This window comes from Engystomops pustulosus, chromosome 2 (genome assembly GCF_040894005.1).
Source record: "Engystomops pustulosus chromosome 2, aEngPut4.maternal, whole genome shotgun sequence".
NCBI lineage: Eukaryota > Metazoa > Chordata > Amphibia > Anura > Leptodactylidae > Engystomops > Engystomops pustulosus.
Window position 1 is genome coordinate 155,292,621 of NC_092412.1, and position 18,050 is coordinate 155,310,670.

The 18,050-nt window shown below is 42.3% G+C and overlaps 1 protein-coding gene across 2 annotated transcripts in view; it reads right to left on the bottom strand.

Annotated features, from left to right (window-relative positions):
- Positions 1–18,050, bottom strand: part of ARID1A (AT-rich interaction domain 1A) — a 35,550-nt gene that overhangs the window by 3,014 nt on the left and 14,486 nt on the right. The window contains exons 2-19 of one of the 2 annotated variants that reach the window (XM_072137045.1): positions 13,152–13,352; positions 11,815–12,213; positions 11,609–11,722; positions 8,415–8,655; positions 8,140–8,229; positions 7,863–8,027; positions 7,460–7,742; positions 7,219–7,358; positions 7,032–7,141; positions 5,883–6,092; positions 5,580–5,784; positions 5,349–5,481; positions 4,175–4,329; positions 3,957–4,065; positions 3,747–3,863; positions 1,933–2,017; positions 871–1,762; positions 58–188 (exon numbers count right to left, since the gene is read on the bottom strand). In XM_072137045.1, the coding sequence (XP_071993146.1) occupies positions 58–188; positions 871–1,762; positions 1,933–2,017; positions 3,747–3,863; positions 3,957–4,065; positions 4,175–4,329; positions 5,349–5,481; positions 5,580–5,784; positions 5,883–6,092; positions 7,032–7,141; positions 7,219–7,358; positions 7,460–7,742; positions 7,863–8,027; positions 8,140–8,229; positions 8,415–8,655; positions 11,609–11,722; positions 11,815–12,213; positions 13,152–13,352 (3,780 nt within the window). Of the gene's footprint in view, positions 1–57; positions 189–870; positions 1,763–1,932; positions 2,018–3,746; positions 3,864–3,956; positions 4,087–4,174; positions 4,330–5,348; positions 5,482–5,579; positions 5,785–5,882; positions 6,093–7,031; positions 7,142–7,218; positions 7,359–7,459; positions 7,743–7,862; positions 8,028–8,139; positions 8,230–8,414; positions 8,656–11,608; positions 11,723–11,814; positions 12,214–13,151; positions 13,353–18,050 lie in introns of both variants that reach the window. The other variant, XM_072137044.1, reaches the window with a different exon arrangement.

Consider the following 18,050-nt stretch of genomic DNA (forward strand, 5'->3'; position numbering starts at 1 on the left):
CTTGCAGTTGACAAAAGGAAAAAAATCCACAGAATATTGTTAAATGTAAAGCCATACCTGACTGAGGTTGAAAGTCATGATACTGTTGTCATCATAAAGGAGAATGTTAATGGTGTCCAGTGCCCAGGTGCTCTCAGCAAGGAGGCCAGACTTCAATGACATCATCACACGCCAAGCCTCAGGAGTCCCTAACAAAATAGTGGATTGAGGAGTCATACATTAACAAGTTTTCAGGAAAAACCACTCGACATCAATATATTGTGACAAAAATGCTACTTAAACCTCTCTTACCATTTAGTTAACATTTGCTAATCGGAACTTTGATAAAATTAAAATTGATAAATCAAAGAAAATTGTCAGAATTATACAATATCACCAGAGCAGAGTAAAGCTCCTCAGATAACATAGGGCCAAATGAGAAGTGTATAAAACTGCTTGCCTATTATCCCCCTGGGGTTAAGCTGTATTGACCTTAGGTCAGTAAAAGACAGCTTCTTGCCCGATGCCATGTACAATCCACCCTCAGATGTTCACAAATAGCCTAAAACAAATCAAGAATACTGCACCCTGCCATCTTAAATGAATGTATAACTAATAAAATCAAATGTGCAATTCTCAAATTTTGAGTAAGGGTGGCCAGCTTGTAACAAGTTATGCCACTTTAAAGTTTTTGAAGTTAAAATGTAAAGAATACATGTCCAAGAATCTGGATCTATTGGTTATACTTTCAACGTCGGGAGGGGGGGGGGGACCCCACATCTTACAAAATTTTGGTTGATATGCTGATATCCAAAGATAGGCATCTCATAAATTTATGAAATAAAGTGTGCATCATAGTTTAGTTTCAGTATTTTTTCCCAAGAAACATACCAATTTCCTTTGCCGTTAGGCGCCTCCGTGGCTTCAGTATAGGCTGTGTAGCTTCCACCGAACCTGGAGGGAAAGTTATATCCCTGCGAATAAGAGGTGGCTGGGCTGGGGTGGGCACAATATGTGATGCAGGCACAGGGGGTCCAGCTTTCTGCATCTTCAGGAATGGGGACTTGCTGGGTGAGGTGTGGGCTTCCAGTGGCCGAGGGGTGGCTGGACTAGCTACCTGAGGCAGATGGTTAGGCATGCTTGAGGAGGCTTGGTATCCAGACTGTGGTGGAGCTCTACTCATGGGTGGGCCAGGGGCAGGCACATAGGGAGGCTGTTGCCTGTTAACATGGGGCGGCCACTGACCCTCATGGCTAAGTCTCTGGTCTGAATGCACCAAATCATCTCCACGAGGCGGCCCAGAATGATAACTAGGTCCTTGTGTGCTGGCTGGAGGAGGACCAGGTCTCCCCTGATAACTGTAGCCCATATCTCCTCGACCTTGCCACATGGCTGCAGGTTGGGTTCCTTCAGTAGAGCTTCCAATTCCACTAGGCGGTAGAGGTGGCTGTGTGGTGCTCCCTGGAGTTGATGACACCCGTTCTCGTCCAAATTGAAACGGAAACTGATTCTGCCCTGTAGGTGTAGGCCTGCGCTCCCCAGCATTCTGTGGATAACTACTGCCATATTGACTGTATGGGTCTTGAGTAGGCTGTGAACTTGGAGCTGGAGAAGGCTGTCCAGTAGGAGGTTGCACACCTGACCCAGGTGTCTGTTGCGGTTGAGGTTGTGGCTGTTGTTGACTTTGTCCACTCTGAGCCCCACCATAAGGAGCATTGTACATTTCCCCTTCATGTCGTTTAGATGATGGGCCATAACTACCATCCAGGGGACGTTTGTAGTTCTAAAAATAAATAAAATAAATAAACAGATTATTTTTAAGAATGCATAACAACAAACAAGCATTAAATAATAGAAAAATACTTCTTGGCAAGAAGAGTTTAGGAACCTCAAAGGGTAAAAAATGCATATCGTAACGTCTGTCAATGAAGAAAGTGTTTACACTTGGCTTACCTGTTGATACATTGTATTCTGTTGACCTTGATAGGGACTACCTGATGTTCCTTGTGTGGGGTATTGATTGCTGTAGGAGTCATGTCTAGAAAGTAGGTGCAAAAGTAGAGAAAAATGGAAAATTATTAAAACACTCCATGTTCAAATAACCTGGTTGGCTTTAAAGGGTATTCTCATCTGGGAACAAACATTTAAAGTACATCTACCATTAGGAAGGATTGTGAACCAACATACTGGTGTGCACCCTCTCTGCTCTTTGTTTATCTTCTTATTGCCTTGCTTTTAAACAAAGAGGCTTTTAACCTCTTAAGGACGCAGCCAGTTTGTAGCTTAAGGCTCAGACCCATTTTTTGGATTCTGTCGCTTTATAGGGTTATAACTTTTGAACACTTATCAAAGCGATTCTGAGATTGTTTTAAAAAATTTGCCAATTTCGAAATGATAGTGTTTTCAGGCAGATTTACCACCTGAATAAGTTGCTGAATAATATTTCCCATATGTCTACTTTACATTTTCATCATTTTTGAAATCTCTGGATAATATATTTTGACGTCACATGCCATTACAAATCGAATATCGCTTTTCCGTATTTTCAGAATTTATATTTTGGGGATAAATACTGTTTTGAATGAAATATTACATATTTAGCATCAACCCCCCCCCCCCCCCATATAATCAATCCATTTTCAAATCTGCACCCCTCAAACTATCAGAAACAGCTTTTAGGAAGATTGTTAACCCCTTGAGATCTTCATAGTAATTGCATCAAAATAGAGGGGAAATTTAGAATGGTCAAATTTTGATGGTTATACGTTCAATTAGCCCTAAAATTTACACATTTCCAAAAAAAAAAAAAAAATCCTCCTGAATACAGAGACCCCCCCTCATGTGGCCGTTACTTGTTGTAGGGGCGCACAGCGAGGCGCAGAAGGGAAGGAGCGCCCTGCAGCTGCCAGGATTTTAGTCTCCTCATTGCCTCCTTTTGTAGGCTATAAAATTTTCGTTATTGGGGCCATGTGACGGAATTTCTTTTTGAGATTTGAGATGCCTTTTCCAGTGTTACCATTTTGGGGTTGGCCCCCTATTGTTGAAAATTTAGAAACTTTTTTTTGAGAGCAGAAGTAGAAAAGCATCAATTCTGTACTGGATTTTTTACCTTCTTTTGGTGTTCACCGTTTAGCATAATAATCATGTTTATCTTTATTCTATGGGTCAGTATGATTACGGGGATACCATACATGAAGAATATTTTTTCTTACGTTTTACTAAATTTGTCAAATAAAACCCTAAAGTGGAAAAAAAACCCCTCATTTTTGCATTGCCGTCTTCCAAGTGGCAAAACATAAAATAAAGAATTTTTCAGATTTTTTTCACAATAAAAATGAAGTACAATGTGTCATGAGAAAATCTCAAAATCAACTGGAAGTGTTCCAAAGTTATAACCAAATATCATGACATGTCAGATTCTAAAAGTCAAGTGTGGTCACTTAGCTAAAAACAAGCGGTGCTGATAAGGGGTTAGAACCCACCAAGAACGGTCCAAGAACATGAGGGTTTGACAGTACCCTCATATATATTTCTTCACAGGTAGGTATCCACCATTGAAACCTGACTGACCACCTGGTTCATTAGCACAGGCCACCTTTAGGACATGCAGTAACTTCCCGCCATAACACATGAACAAACAAATCTGTTTTTTGCAAAACCTTTCCAGCAAACGTCATATCCAAGGACAACAATCTTGTTTCTAAGGGTCACCATGGCTACATTGTAGCAAGTATGAAGTGGAACCAAGATTTTGCAATTCATCATACCTTTGCTGTGGGTAGCGCCCTGGCGAGTACATGCCGCTATCTGTGTTGGAAGGCATCATATTTGGCTGAGTGCCCCCACTTCCCATGCTCCCTTCTGGACCAAGTCCGGGTTCAGACCTTTAGCAGAACACAAGGAAAAAAAATGTATGCTTTATTTAGGCAATGTAACATTAAATATATAAGAATATTATGACACTGCAATATTCTTACCTCACTCTGTCATAACCACCATAATAATGCTGACGCTGAGCCATATTTGGCATACCTGGGCCTGTACCCCTACTATAAGGATCTCCCATGGTCCCACTGGGTCCCTGACCTGAAGACATGAAAGGATCGCCTGAATGAGACAAGGATGTAAATTAACCCACTACAATTTACCCATTTTATTCACATTTCAGCATCTAATCCAAGAAACTGATACTAACTTTTCCTCATACCACCATAAGGATCCTTACTAGTATCGTAAGGCATTCTGCCCATCATGTCTGATTGGTAACCAGGATTTGGCGTCATGGAATTCCGTTTCTGGTAGGAAGGATCTGAACCGTCATATGCATCTTGGAGACCCACAGAGTTATTCCTTTTGTAGAGACATGAAATAAGCAAAAGACATGTGAACACCAGAGGTCCAAATGTGACAAACTCTTCACTGGCAATATAAATATTAGTTAACCTAATGAGATTGTGCACTGCAACCTACAACTTCAGTTTCTATTGGCTTTTTTTGGACAGTACCAGATGGGTCACAGATATGCATTGTATGAAACTTGAAAACAAAGAAAAACTTGGATTTCTTTAACAGCAACTTAAAAAATGAGCTTCCAATGTTTTAGTTTCAATCTTATGTGTGTGGGATAAAGTTGGTGTTCTGTGAAGTTAAAACCAAAAGGTATCCCCATCAGGTGTTCATGATGGTGAATGGATAAATCTTTAACGTCATCCATTAACTTCTGCAGTATTTGTTGCCTTTATAGTACAGGCGGTCCCCTACTTAAAACCCCGACTTGCAGACGGCCCCTGGATATTGGTAATTTACTGAGACCAAAATAATTGTCTGGGGTTACAATTATAAAATTTACAGTTCCGACTTGCATAAAAATTCAACTTAAGAACAAACCTGCAGAACCTATCGTATGCCTGTAATTGGTTCCATCAGCAGATAAAAAAAAAAAACATGTTGAGGTAGATTTTGTTAACCTACCTTCAAGTAATGGAGTTCCTCTTGTTTTTTGTGAACAGACTTAAAGGGGTATTCCCATTTCATCAATAGATATGGTTTGTAAAATGAAAAGTTATACGCAAATTCAATCTACTTTCGTTTTAGTTTTGTACATCTCTGCTTGCTGTCCTTCTATAGAAAGCATCATTGTTAATCAAGTGGACAAATAACAAGCCGTGCACCTTTATGACCATGGTCAGATTTGTTTTGAAATAAACAATGAAGCTTTCTATAGAAGGACAGCAAACAGATCTAGAAAAGATCTGAAGGAATTGATACAGAAAGTATATTGGAAAATTGTATAACTTTTCATTATTCAAACAATTACATTTACTTGCTGAAATGGGAATACCTTTTAATATATTATTGACAAAGCTCACCTCATGCCTGGCATAGGAGGCATCTGGCTGTGTGGGGTGGATGCTGGTGTAGGGGGTTTAAGATCCCCTCCTTCAGCCATCGAGCTACTTGTGGACTGAGGAGTCTGCGGTCCCTGCATGGAGCCTGAGCCAGCTGGATGTTTGGGAATAATAAAAATTTTTTTTTACAAACAACAAATATATCTATTGCCAGAATAGACATTTATACATGCATAACAAAGACGGTCTTACCCGGGGAGGGTGGTTGAATTTTTGCTTGTTTTTTTGCTTCTGCAGATGCAAAAATATCAGGTGGTGGGTCTTCCCCTCTTTCAATTTTGCACTCAAATGCATACAGACACTGTATGTACTGTTTCTTGAGTGAGCTAGCGGCGCTGCTTGATGTGCCCACATTTAGATTTGTTGCAAGCTCCCTCCACTTCTTGTTCTTATTAACCTTTATAAATTGAAGAAATTAAGTGTTTAAAAAAAAAAAAAAAAAAAAGAAAAGGGAATGTCTAGGAAGATAAAATTAACATTTTTCACACAACAAACCTGGGTGAGTCCACCAATATCCTTAACGGACATGTAGAGACGGTAAAGGTCTAAGGGCTTTCTGCCGACAGCAGGTAGATTAGTCATGCCCATTGCCTTCTCTTCTGTGAACGATAGGTAGCGATCCACCCACATTTTTCTCTCCGGTTCCCCACCCAATTCATACAATTTTGTGATTTTCTCATTGGTAGTGGTAGAGGAGCTGGATTTCTGTTGATATGAAAACAAAGTATAAGAGGAGATTACAACTAATGTGGAAAGTAATGGTTGAAGATTTGCAAAGCTCACAACCATAATAATCCTAATTGTCAGACTGAAAGGTCTGAAAGGTAAAATGTGCAAAGATAATGGTCAATTTCCTTTAAAATGAAGAAATTGAGAGAAGATAGTGAAATAGGTACTGTAAAAGAACATAGGGGGGCACTGCACTTAGACGGACATTTGCAGGTTTCTGGCAAAAGACTGCGCTTTGCACAAAGGGGAAAAAGTGTGTTTCAGGGGTCTTATCCGTATGCTGGGGTGGTGCTCTAGCTTGGGTAAAGCAATAGTGGCATCAAAACAAGTGTTCATAAGAAGAGAAAAGAAGCTGGCACTCACCCAGTTAAAACTTCAAGGCTTTATTTCTTCAAGATAAAAGAGACATCGTTGCGGGAGGGAAGGAGTATGTACAGCAGGAGCCCACAAAAAAGGCGACGGTCCGTTTCGCGCTGTAACAGCGCTTAATCCTGCCCAGGATTAAGCGCTGTTACAGCGCGAAACGGACCGTCGCCTTTTTTGTGGGCTCCTGCTGTACATACTCCTTCCCTCCCGCAACGATGTCTCTTTTATCTTGAAGAAATAAAGCCTTGAAGTTTTAACTGGGTGAGTGCCAGCTTCTTTTCTCTTCTTATGAACACTTCCTTTAAAATGTTAGCCAGTAAATACAAAAGTTAAAAAATATAGATATATGTATGTACATAGGAGACTTGCATTGCAAGCAGTGCCATCATTCATACGGTTTCATCTGGCAAGGTTACTACCCTAATTTCATATTTCATTTGTATATGATGGTGCTATATAAAGATTTGTTATGGTCATACCTATTGGAGAATTAATGTGTAAATCATAAGTGTATACGGAAGATTTTTGTACTTAAAACTTCCACCCTACCTTTGATTTGGGTTCCGCTTTAGGAGTTCCATCTGCTTTATTATTCATCTTGGGTGTTGGGGTTAGTTTAACATCAGAGAGTCCCATGAGTTCTGGACTACCAGCCATGCCTATCAGATAAACTCATTAGTAGATCCCAAAGTCACAAAAATGTTAAATTTACAACGACTGAAATAATAAAGCCCACCTGAGTTGTTGGCCATGTTGCCTCCCATATAGGGAGGTCCCTGTGTATTCATCATTGCGGCCATACTGTTCATTCCTGGACCATATGGAGGTCCAGCTCCCATCATCCCACCTTGATTCATGTTAGGGTAACCAGGTGATCTGACAGAAGAAGGGGCAAAGAAAATGAGCAAAACCCCATTAGAAAAAGGGCAATAAAATGGAAAAATTTATGAAATGAATGCTAGTTAGAGAATTCCCACCTGTTTTGTATGGAGTTGGCTGTGCCATGCATTCCAGCAGCCTCTTGTGCTTTACGATTCATACCAGGGGGAGGACACATCCCACTCCCAACTTGTGGTGGCATGTTTCCCATATTTGGGCCATATGGTCGATTTCCCATTGCCGAATGACCCATGCGTCCTGCATACTGTGGCATGCCTCCTTGGCCATGAATTTGACCACTTGCAACAAGTGGAGCCATGCCACCGCCTGTATATCCTGCATTTGCCATGGTATTATAATTTGGCTGCCTGGGGTAACCCCCTACGAAGAGAAACATGAATTCAATTTTATAGCACTAACTACAAACTATAAATGATATTCTAATTCATGTATGACAAAAACAGACTTTAAAAGGCAATTGTGCCGTTTTATAGAACACACCTTGGGGACCATATTGTCCTCCCTGAGGTCCATAGCTACCCATAGAGTTCTGCTGATAGGGTCCTATTCCTGCATGCATCTGGCCCCCTGACTGGCGTGGAGAAAGTGCTTGGCCAGGTTGTGGAGATCCATACTGAGGTATTTGAGTATTCCTCTGCATGTACCCTAAGGAAAGCAGACATGAAGTTGCTCAATGATGAAGCGCTCAATTTATAGAAGTGAAATAATTAACACAGTTTATATAAGTGAACATTCATCTCTCTACTCAAATTCACACCTCTCTCTTGTCCAAGACCAGCCTGGTTCATGGTAGGATGAATTAAACCATCCGACTGTCCACTAGGAGGACGTGGCGGCATTTGCGTTCCTGGGAAGGAGGGGGAAAAAGAAAAAAAAAAGGTTATGTGGCCACAGTAAACAAGCAGCGTAGTGGTTTCAAGGGAAATTAACTTTCCTGATAATTCTAGAACCAGGTATAGGTTGCGGTAATGTGACAGTACACACTACAATTCCCTGATTTGGCTTAAAGCAAGGAGTGATTATTCTACTCACCTGGTACAGATGTTGGGGACAGAGGACCGGATCGAGAAGGAGCCACACTGGCTGGAGAGCCAACAGGGGAGGGTGAAGGCCCCCTAATTCCAGGCAAATGGGGCGATGTATGGGGAGAAAACGGTGATTGAGCTGGATTGCTCTGTTCACCCTGACTGCTGGAGATCCCAGAAGTGCTGACACCTGGACTCAGAGCACCCTCAGCACCCATTGGGAGGTCATCAATAGAACCAGAAAGATCCTGTTAAGACACATAAGCATTTTACAAAAGAAAAAACAAAAAAACAAAACTTTCTAAAATTTCAGATCTGAAGGTAGATTGGGTGGTAGGTGGATCTATTGGACGCGAGTATAGCCCTCGAGTCAGTGAACGCTCAGACGCGGGCCTGGCGTGCTGTGCATGCACAGGTGCCAGGTTTCTCGAACGAGGGCCGGCAGCTATGAGGAGCTGCGCGCCGAAGATTTCAGGTAGGAGGATCGAAGAGGCTACTGGGGCGTGGAGTAGCGGAGCCGTGTAGCTTCAGCTCCGGCTACTCCATGCCCAAGTAGCCCCTTTAGAAAATTTACATATTAGGGGAATAAAAGTTATTTAAAAATTGCGTGGACGTTAGGATTAACCCTTAAAAGGGCTATCCTCACATCCTATTGATCCACCTACCACCCGATCTACCTTTATAGGTAGATCCGTGGTGGTAGGTTCCCTACAATGTTTATGACAAAACCGTTAGGCCTTGTGCAGATGACCGGGTGCTTCAGTTTGTTCCCTGCAGCATAAACAGGTGCCATAGACCTCTATGAGAGCCATGATCTGACTGCAAATTGTGCAGCTGGAACAATGCACCTGATCAATGCTACTATAGCAAAAATACCAAAACTGCCACAGTTGAATGTTTCTCTAATTTCCTAAAGGATATCTACCATGAGATTACCAGATGGTAGTTGATAACTTACCCTTCCTGTCCCCGTGTGTACCAAGCTCCATTTGTTACAACTTTTCCTGGCTGCATTTCTGTGAAAAATAAGTTAATTACATAAGCAAATTAACAAGGCTCTGCCATAATATAATTTATTCACGCCTCAAGGCAGTGCCAGCACATTCTGAGAAGCAGTGACGTCACAGTCTCAAAATGCGCTGGTGACTGCCCCACGGCGTGAATAAATAAGATTGCGGTGGAGCTTGGTGCTGCTCAGCAGAGCAACACAGGCTAAAATTTGCACATGTAATAAACTTATTTTTCACAGAAATTCAGCAATGCCAAGTTATATAAAGATTGGTACACACAGGAACAGAATGGAGTAATCTAATGGTACATGTCCATTAAACAAGAGCTGGAACTCCATTTTTGTGAAAGCTCAAAATCCGCAGCAATATCAAGAAAATGGCTTTAATCTGTTAAAAATGCAAACCTTAACCAAATAAAATAAATAAATAAAAAAATTTGCAAACCTACTACATATTTAAGGGAATGCGTTAGCAGTATTCTCTCTAAACCAATTTCTTACAAAAGTGATCTGTATAAAGTTATATCCATGGGGGGGGGGCGTGGCCTAGCAATGGAAGAGTGAGGACACGCCATTGCTGAGCTCCTCCGTGCCCTGGCACTATTATACCACCCCGGGCTCACCAGAAATGGGGAAAGGTCTGAAGAAGGCCTCACCTGCCTCCGCGATACCCGCCAAGACCACTATCGGCCACTTCTTCGGGGGCAAAACGCCACCGATGTCACAGCCGGCGGTTACCACGTGGTCCCAAGATGGCTGCCCCGCATCCGCCCGTCGGCACCTGCGCCCGCAGCCGCCTCTTCAACTCGCCGCTCGGCAGTGGCGAAAGCCGTAGCGGTCACTCCGCCACGGCACCCGGCACAAGAGGCGCGCAGCTCCCCGCGATCACAGCAGGATCACGCAGCAGAGGACGAGCGTGCTGCGCCACTCCCTACATCAGCGCTACCACGCTCCTTAGAGCCACAACTGCCACCTTCAGCCACCCAGGACATCAGGGGCACAGTGAGTACTATGGGGGACCCCTGTTTATCCCAGGGAGACCAGACACCCCCCCCCCCTCCAGACCCCATAACCTCAATCCCAGCAGGGACCACCACTTATACCCCTGGGACACTGATGACTGTCCCTGACCCACAGTCCCATGCATATGCGCCCAGCCACATGAGTCAATGGAGCCCTCAATCCCAAGTCTCAACAGCAGGAGCCACTGCCATCTCCCCAGGAAGACAGAATCCCCACAGTCCAGGACATCAAGGCCCTACTCTCCTCTCTGCCTAAAGAGGATATGTCACAATTTGCTACTCAGATCTTAACCGAATGCCGACAGGAATTTGCCAGCCTACGTTCCGATGTTACTTCACTGTCGGCGCAGGTAGATGACCTGGATCAGGAACAATCCTCTACTACTCTGAGCTTAGAAACCTTGCAGGATACGATTCAACAGCACCACCTACAACTACATGCATTGCAAATTATATCCATTTATCCACATAACTTTTACACTTTGTAGAACACCTGGATCACATGCAAAGCCAGGTTTATTGCCTCTGCTTGATGTATCTAGACTAAGGTTGCGTTTGAAAATAAAAACTAATGGCAGCTGATATGTGAAGAGCATCCCGGTAAATTTCTAGAATCCGTTCTTTTCTAGGTTCATTATACTTGTTCTTTGCATTATACATACTATAACCTTTTTCATATGTACACTGAAGTGAAATTCATGGCTCTATAAAACACTACTATAGAAAATTATGCAGGGCTTTGTGTGCAGCACTACAAGAAACAAGTTGCAATATCGATAGTTCATTTTTCAGGAGTAGACAGATGAAAAACCTGCTAGCATGTTAATAAGATGTATATATTAAAATAATGAAGTAATTGTTTTTAGGCCCCATGAACACAACCACAATTTGCATCCATGTCACAGCTCCCATAGAGGGCTATGGTACCTGGTCACATGGTGCAGTGAGGCACCAGTTGCTCAGAGCAGTGTTCAGGCTGCATCAGCGCAAGCCATAAGACACGTCTTAGATTGTTTTTATCTCGCAGCCGCTTGGCTCCTGCATGCTTCACCGGTTGACAGCCGGGGCAAGTATATGTTCATGTGCATGAGGCCCTACTTTTTGCATTTATATGAGGGGAAAAAAACAAAACAAAAAAAAAATAAAAAAACACAACACCACCACACTCACTGGAAGGCTAGATGGCCGTGGTTGCATCCCCAAGCTGAGATCCTCCTGTCCTTTGCTGGAACCCAGAGAAGGAGTAGATGAGGCCTGGGAAGTAAAGGAATCCTGAGAGAGCTCCTGTAAGTAAATTATACATGTGTATACATAAGATACCGTATGGAGAAAGGAAAAGGGGGGGGGGTACCAATATAGACAAACAAGAGTGTTACCTGTGGTGGAGGGAAGCGTTGCTGAGAGTAGGTATTCCCTTGCTGTGCTCCAGGTGTGGAATAAGATGATCCTTGCTGCTGTGAAGTGGGATACTGTGGAGCTTGTTGGGTATATGGTGACTGACTTTGTGAACTTGTTGGGGGGCCCTGCTGCTGTTGTGTATAAGGTGATGGAGATGGAGATTGCTGTTGCTGTGGAAAAGGGGGTTGCACTGGCTGACTAGAGGGAGGCTGCGTAGAGGAAGTTTGTTGCTGTGTGTAAGACTGAGGAGCTGACTGTTGAGAATACTGGGTTTGTGGTGGGGTAGTTTGCTGCTGTGGAGGGTGCAGGCTCTGCTGGTTGTAGTATGGTGGCTGGCTCTGCTGAGAATAGGATCCTTGTTGTGCATATGGAGTCATCTGAAAAAACAAGGAAAAGAATAGGTAGATTGAAAGAGATTCTTTATAATTAAGCACACCAATACTTCTCAAGTTCCATTGCTTGACTCATATTTGGAAACCCATGGATGGAACTTTTGTGAATACCTTTGAGAAGTCTACTGGCAGTTTTGACCACACTGGAGATATTATAGCAGAGGGGAGTGAATATGAATGTAAATATAAAATCTCCCCTCACATGCCTACCGCTACTAACACACACAAAAGTATGGTTAAACAGATCTCCAGGGCGGCTACCTTAGGCTTCCCAGCCATGAACACCATAACATAAAATAGGTCCCAAATTGGCACTTTTGCCATTTTCCCAAAGAATATTTGAATAACACCTTGCATAGGTCAGTACACCAGAGTGAAAAAAAAAAAAAGTAAATCTATTGTACAATAAAAAATACTTGCCATTTTGCCAAATTCTAATACCTAATAAAACCTAAAATTTGGTATCCCTGTGATTTTATAGGCCCAAAGAATAAAGAGGATGTGTCACTTGGAGCAAAGAATGGAAGCCGTAAAAACAGATCCCACATGAATACGTAGCAAATGTGTGGGTTTTTTGGTCGATTTCACAGCACTTTTTTCCCCCAGAACATTGCATGGAATATTAAATGGTGCCACTAAAAAGTACAATATGTTCCACAGATAACAAGCCCTCACACATCTCTGTAAAAGGGCCGAGTCCTGTAAGGGTTAAAACTGCAATTAGCTTTAGTTTTGCTCCTTAGCCACTGGAATACCTGCTTAGTGCAGTATATGGATTTATACTTAATGTATGCCATTTCAACATAGGTACAATAAATCACTTAAAACACACACACACACACACACACACACACACACACACACACACACACACACACACACACACACACACGTTACTGTGTTAAAGGCAAGAGATAAGATACCTGTTGTCCATACTGCATGCTCATTGCTCCTTGAGGTCGACCCTGCATGGCCATTGGGTACCTCTGTGGTGTCTGTGATGAATAAGGCTGTACTGGGTAACCAGAATGCCCCTGCTGAGGACCAGGCTGTTGGCCATATGGGTTACTTGAGCCATAGGGTTGAGGTCTCATCTTACCCATTTGATCCATGGGACTGCCAGGCTGAAAAAAAAACAAAAAAAACCAATTCATGAAAAATGCATTACAAAAAAAAATAAAAAAAATTGTAGAAACAAAATCCCACACTCATTTTGCGCACACACACACACACACACACACACACTTGCTCAACTTTCATCAGAAAACCTTTTCTCCATTTGCAATACTTTTGTTTTCGAAGAACTAGGGATCTTTCATTTGAGTGCTGCGGCATTGAGGGTTGCGAGGCAGCCATGGAGGGCAAATGCATGGATTGCCAATGTTCCCACAGTAATTAACCTGCTTATTACCTCTGGGACTGCTCTGATGAAGGCTGGCGGTAAGAGCTATTTATAACTGGGAGGGCAAACAGCCGAAGTGTAACAGGTCCCAGCTGTACACCCATCTGAAGTGCGGCCAAGAGCTAGCTGTCTGGTGTGGAGCGCTGGCAGGGAATGAATGACAGGATCTGTGCTCTGGAGACATGAGGTATAAAGGGGGAGGGAAGCAGTCAAAAAAAAAACCTTAAAAATGTGCCTAAGTCAGCCACACCTAACTAATCTCTGCACATAAAGAAAAAAAGGGGAACACAAGAATTTTGGGAAAAAAAAAAAAAAAAAAAAAGCTGCTTTGGCTGTGGAGGGCTGGACACATGGCTAATTTGCATTGTCGCCAAGAGCTCTTATGAAAGATAACACCCCTAGCAACTGTCCATGACATATGAACATTTACTGAAGTGTCAACATTGAGTTTTGACGTTAATCTCAGAGGGTATAAAACGTGTAACTAGTAAGTGGGAGCTTAAAGGGTTTGTTCATTTTAAGCACATTCCAGCAAACTGAGATGAAGTATATTGGAAATGTGCACAACTTCATTATGTGAACAATATCAAAGAGATATTCCCAGTTTCTTTTATGTAGTCAGGATAACAAAACACGCTCTCTAATTCACTGTTATATCTGTGAAATGCTGCATTTTTGTTAAAGTCCAACCTGTCTCTATCAGTCCTGCTGTACACTATTTTAGTTGCCCCTAGACACAACCCAGTAATTTCTCACGTGGGGGGGGGGGGGGGGGGGGAAGAGAGGGTCGCATGGTGTCGGGCGCCATCTTTGATGAGATTTCTGTCCGTCTCTGCTGTGTGACTGTAGCCACGTCCCCTGCACGGAGCTCAGAGACCCTCACTGATTACATCCTGTCAGCACATGGTGAGCAGAGAGAGGCTGCAAACTACAAGGAGATAAGTGATCCGGGGGAGGGGGAGGCAGGCACATATCTGAGATGTAGCAGAGCCCACAGTGTGACGTTCTATCAGCCTCTATGTAATCTCATGCATCTCTGATGGGTCTCATCTCTTTCTATGTTAGTACAATGTCAGAAGCCAGATGAAATTGCATGCACACCTTGTACCATGGCAAAAATACAAAAATTTGTGGAGTGGCACTGTGGTAGTCAGGATTGTGACCCTAGATGGGTGCAGGCTTCAGGGAATCAGACTCCACACCTTGTACCCTGATAATTAACCACATTGTCCCCGCCTACACCCTGGGATTTTGCATTGAGCAGGGAGGAAGAGATAGCAGCTAAAACGGCAATAAAACGGAGTAAAATTGTAAAGTAATAGAAATGTGAGAATTTTCTTTAGTGGGAAAACCCCTTTAATGGCATTTGTAGAGTGTAATCACAGCTGTGTGATACCAACGAGCTGGTCACGTTTGTTTCCTATTGCATGACAGCAAGCAGAGATGTAGAAAAAAAAAATATTGATACAGAAAGTATATTAGAAATGTGTATAGAACTTTTCATTACACAATCAATATCAATCAAATTGCTGGAACTGTTTAACCCCAAGAATCTCAAAACTTAAGCTAAATCCCAGAGTTTTGGCAAAAAACAAATAGTAGCTTTATAAGAATTTGGGAATATAAACAATTATTTTTTTTTTTTTTTTTAAACACCATCTCCCGATGGTAAAAGTAGCATACAGCATAGTTGCCGATGTGCTGGAGCGGTGACCCATCCCCACTCCATAAGAAAACACTACGCACACCCGTTCGTACCAAGCCCTGGCGCCATAGCCAACTATGTTGGCCGCAAATTTGTCACCTAAGAGTTCTACACATGACATCAGTCATAAGTGGGAAGCCTCCACACGCCGCCAATGATCATTGAAAATGACTGCCTAGGACGTAAAAACGAGCAGGAATAAGACTCACTCCATCTTTTGCATCTCTGGCAGTCAGATGCAATGAAGCAAACGTGTGCTAGCTGAAGAAAATATTGAGTCATTCCCTCATGTTGTGCAGGTAGCCCAAATCATATGATTTACGATCCTAATAACAAAAGTTAAAGTGTGGCAAAATGCTACAAGCATAAAAGCTATGCTACAAAAATGAGCTGGGCAAGGCTACATTTTCATGAATTTGCTCCAGTGCATCTATAATTGTTCAATAGTCTTGTTTTCAATAAATAGGCATAATAAAGGCAATGGCTATGCATAGGCCAATACACAAGCAATAGTTTTTAATTAAAAATTGCCTTTGCATTGACAGACCCATTTCAAGACTAAGCTCGTGTCTACAAGACAGTGTTCTGTGACACCATTACAGGGGTTGTCCAGTTTCTGAAAATAATTGATATGGTTTAAGGGTCCATTCACACGCGGTATGCCCAACGTGCGGGCATACCGCCGTGTGCTGGAGGAGGTGGCCCCTCCTCCATCCTTAGAGAATAGCGGCGCACGGCCGCACTTCCGCCGAAAGATAGAGAAAGCTCCATCTTTTTGCGGTGTGCGGCCCGGCTCTGTGCCACCCATGCGCCCGCATGTACGTCCCCACAGACGGCCATGTGAATGAGCCCTAAGGAAAAGTTATATTTGTGGAGCTTTTAATCATTTATCCAGGGCAATTTGGGACGACGGTCCTTATGGAGGTTTAGTGTCCCAATTGGCCCTTCAGCTAGTACTTTATTATTTTAAACATCCGCTTTTGTCAGTTTACCAAGCATTTGGCTGCTTAGAACTCGTTTATTAAGATAATCGGGAAAAACAGATGAGTTTTAAAACGCATGCTCAAAAAATGCCACTTGTGGCATCACCTGAAGTATTAACACTAATAGTGGGCACCTGGGGACATTCTAAAGGACGATTTGGGACATTAGAGCACTGGTCCATAAGGACCTGTGGGAGGTTTAGTGTCCCCTTTAAAATGTATTTTTCACACTTTGGTGTGGTTTCTATAACAGTTAATTAGGGGTTCCCTTACTATTTAGGCCTCTGAAAGTCCCTTGAAATAAGAGATGTTCCTTTAAATATAGGTTTTGGTGATTTTAATAAAAATGTGAAAAATCTACCAAAATTCTAATCATGACATCTACAAAAAAAATTGAAGATGCATAAAAACCCAGGCCGACATAAAGCAGGCATTCAGGAAATGTTAGTCAATTTGGGTGGCATCTCAATCTGCCTGAAAAGCAGAGCATTTAAAGCTTAAAATGGAGAATGTCCAAATTTAGTTTTTTTTCCATAACTAAATGCAAGATATCATACAAAGTTTCGTAGAACAGAACAGTTCTAGTTGACCATGGCAGCCAATCAGAGCTCAGCTTTCATTTTCCTACAGCTGTTTATAAAATTAATGCTGAACAGTGATTGGTTTCCATGGACAATTAGAACAGTTTTACCTCAGAAACTTGATAACAACTGTCCTTAAATGTGTCCAGAGAAAACACTCAAAATCCTCTAGAAATGTTTAAATGTCCCAAAGCTTTTAATGTACCCTTAAACTGTTGTATCACCGTCAGACAATTCATGCCCAAGAAGTGCCACCTTAAAACCACCAAAATAGACACAGCACCTGGTTTAGCTGGTATACAACGGCTGCTTCTACAGGCACCATGGTAGATCTGCATTCCTAATATCTCAAGACTCCACATAAATGGCACTACTCTGTGTGAGAATCCAGATTTTTTCAGAGTATTTGCTACTCTATCAGACAATAGGAATCCAGAGAAATGCTTTAGGGATGTGGGGAGGGGGAATTATATATAATATTTATTAATAGTACATATACAGTCAAGGACAGTTACCACTGAAGTGCCACAGTGGTCACAATTGTCCCCTCTAATATTTTCATCAGTGCCATCAGAGGGTTAATAGAATGCATTATTTGCAGAAGACATTTGTGAAAACTGGAGGCTTGGAAGGAGAAAGTGCTAATGCAATTTAGATAAATGTATGGTTTTGCATTTGGAATAAAGAAACAAACATGATTATATATTGAATAGTTATTAGAGATGAGCAAAACTGAACTTTCCATTTGCGTTTGGGTGTGCAGCGCAGACATTTTGCTAGACTGGTGCTGAACAACCTATGGACATTGGTTGGGCTAGCAGCGCTCACCCGCTGATGTCAGATGGCCCTTTTCTTGCAGTCCACAAAATACACATTGGTGTGACTGTAGGGGAAACACTTGGAGGTATTGCTGGAGAGTACACTTAATTCTAGCAGCTGCTGACAAGGTAAATACAAATTATGGATCGTATACAGAGGCATAGGTGCTTTTATTGCTCAAAACACAGAAAACCATTTTAGGCAACAACAGATGAGAGGGACAGATGAACTAGAACAGGTGCATAACACAGCAACAAACAATTATGGAAATGGACAGATTACAGTATAAGGCAAAGTTACCAAAATTGGGGTTATACAATTAGGAAAGATTA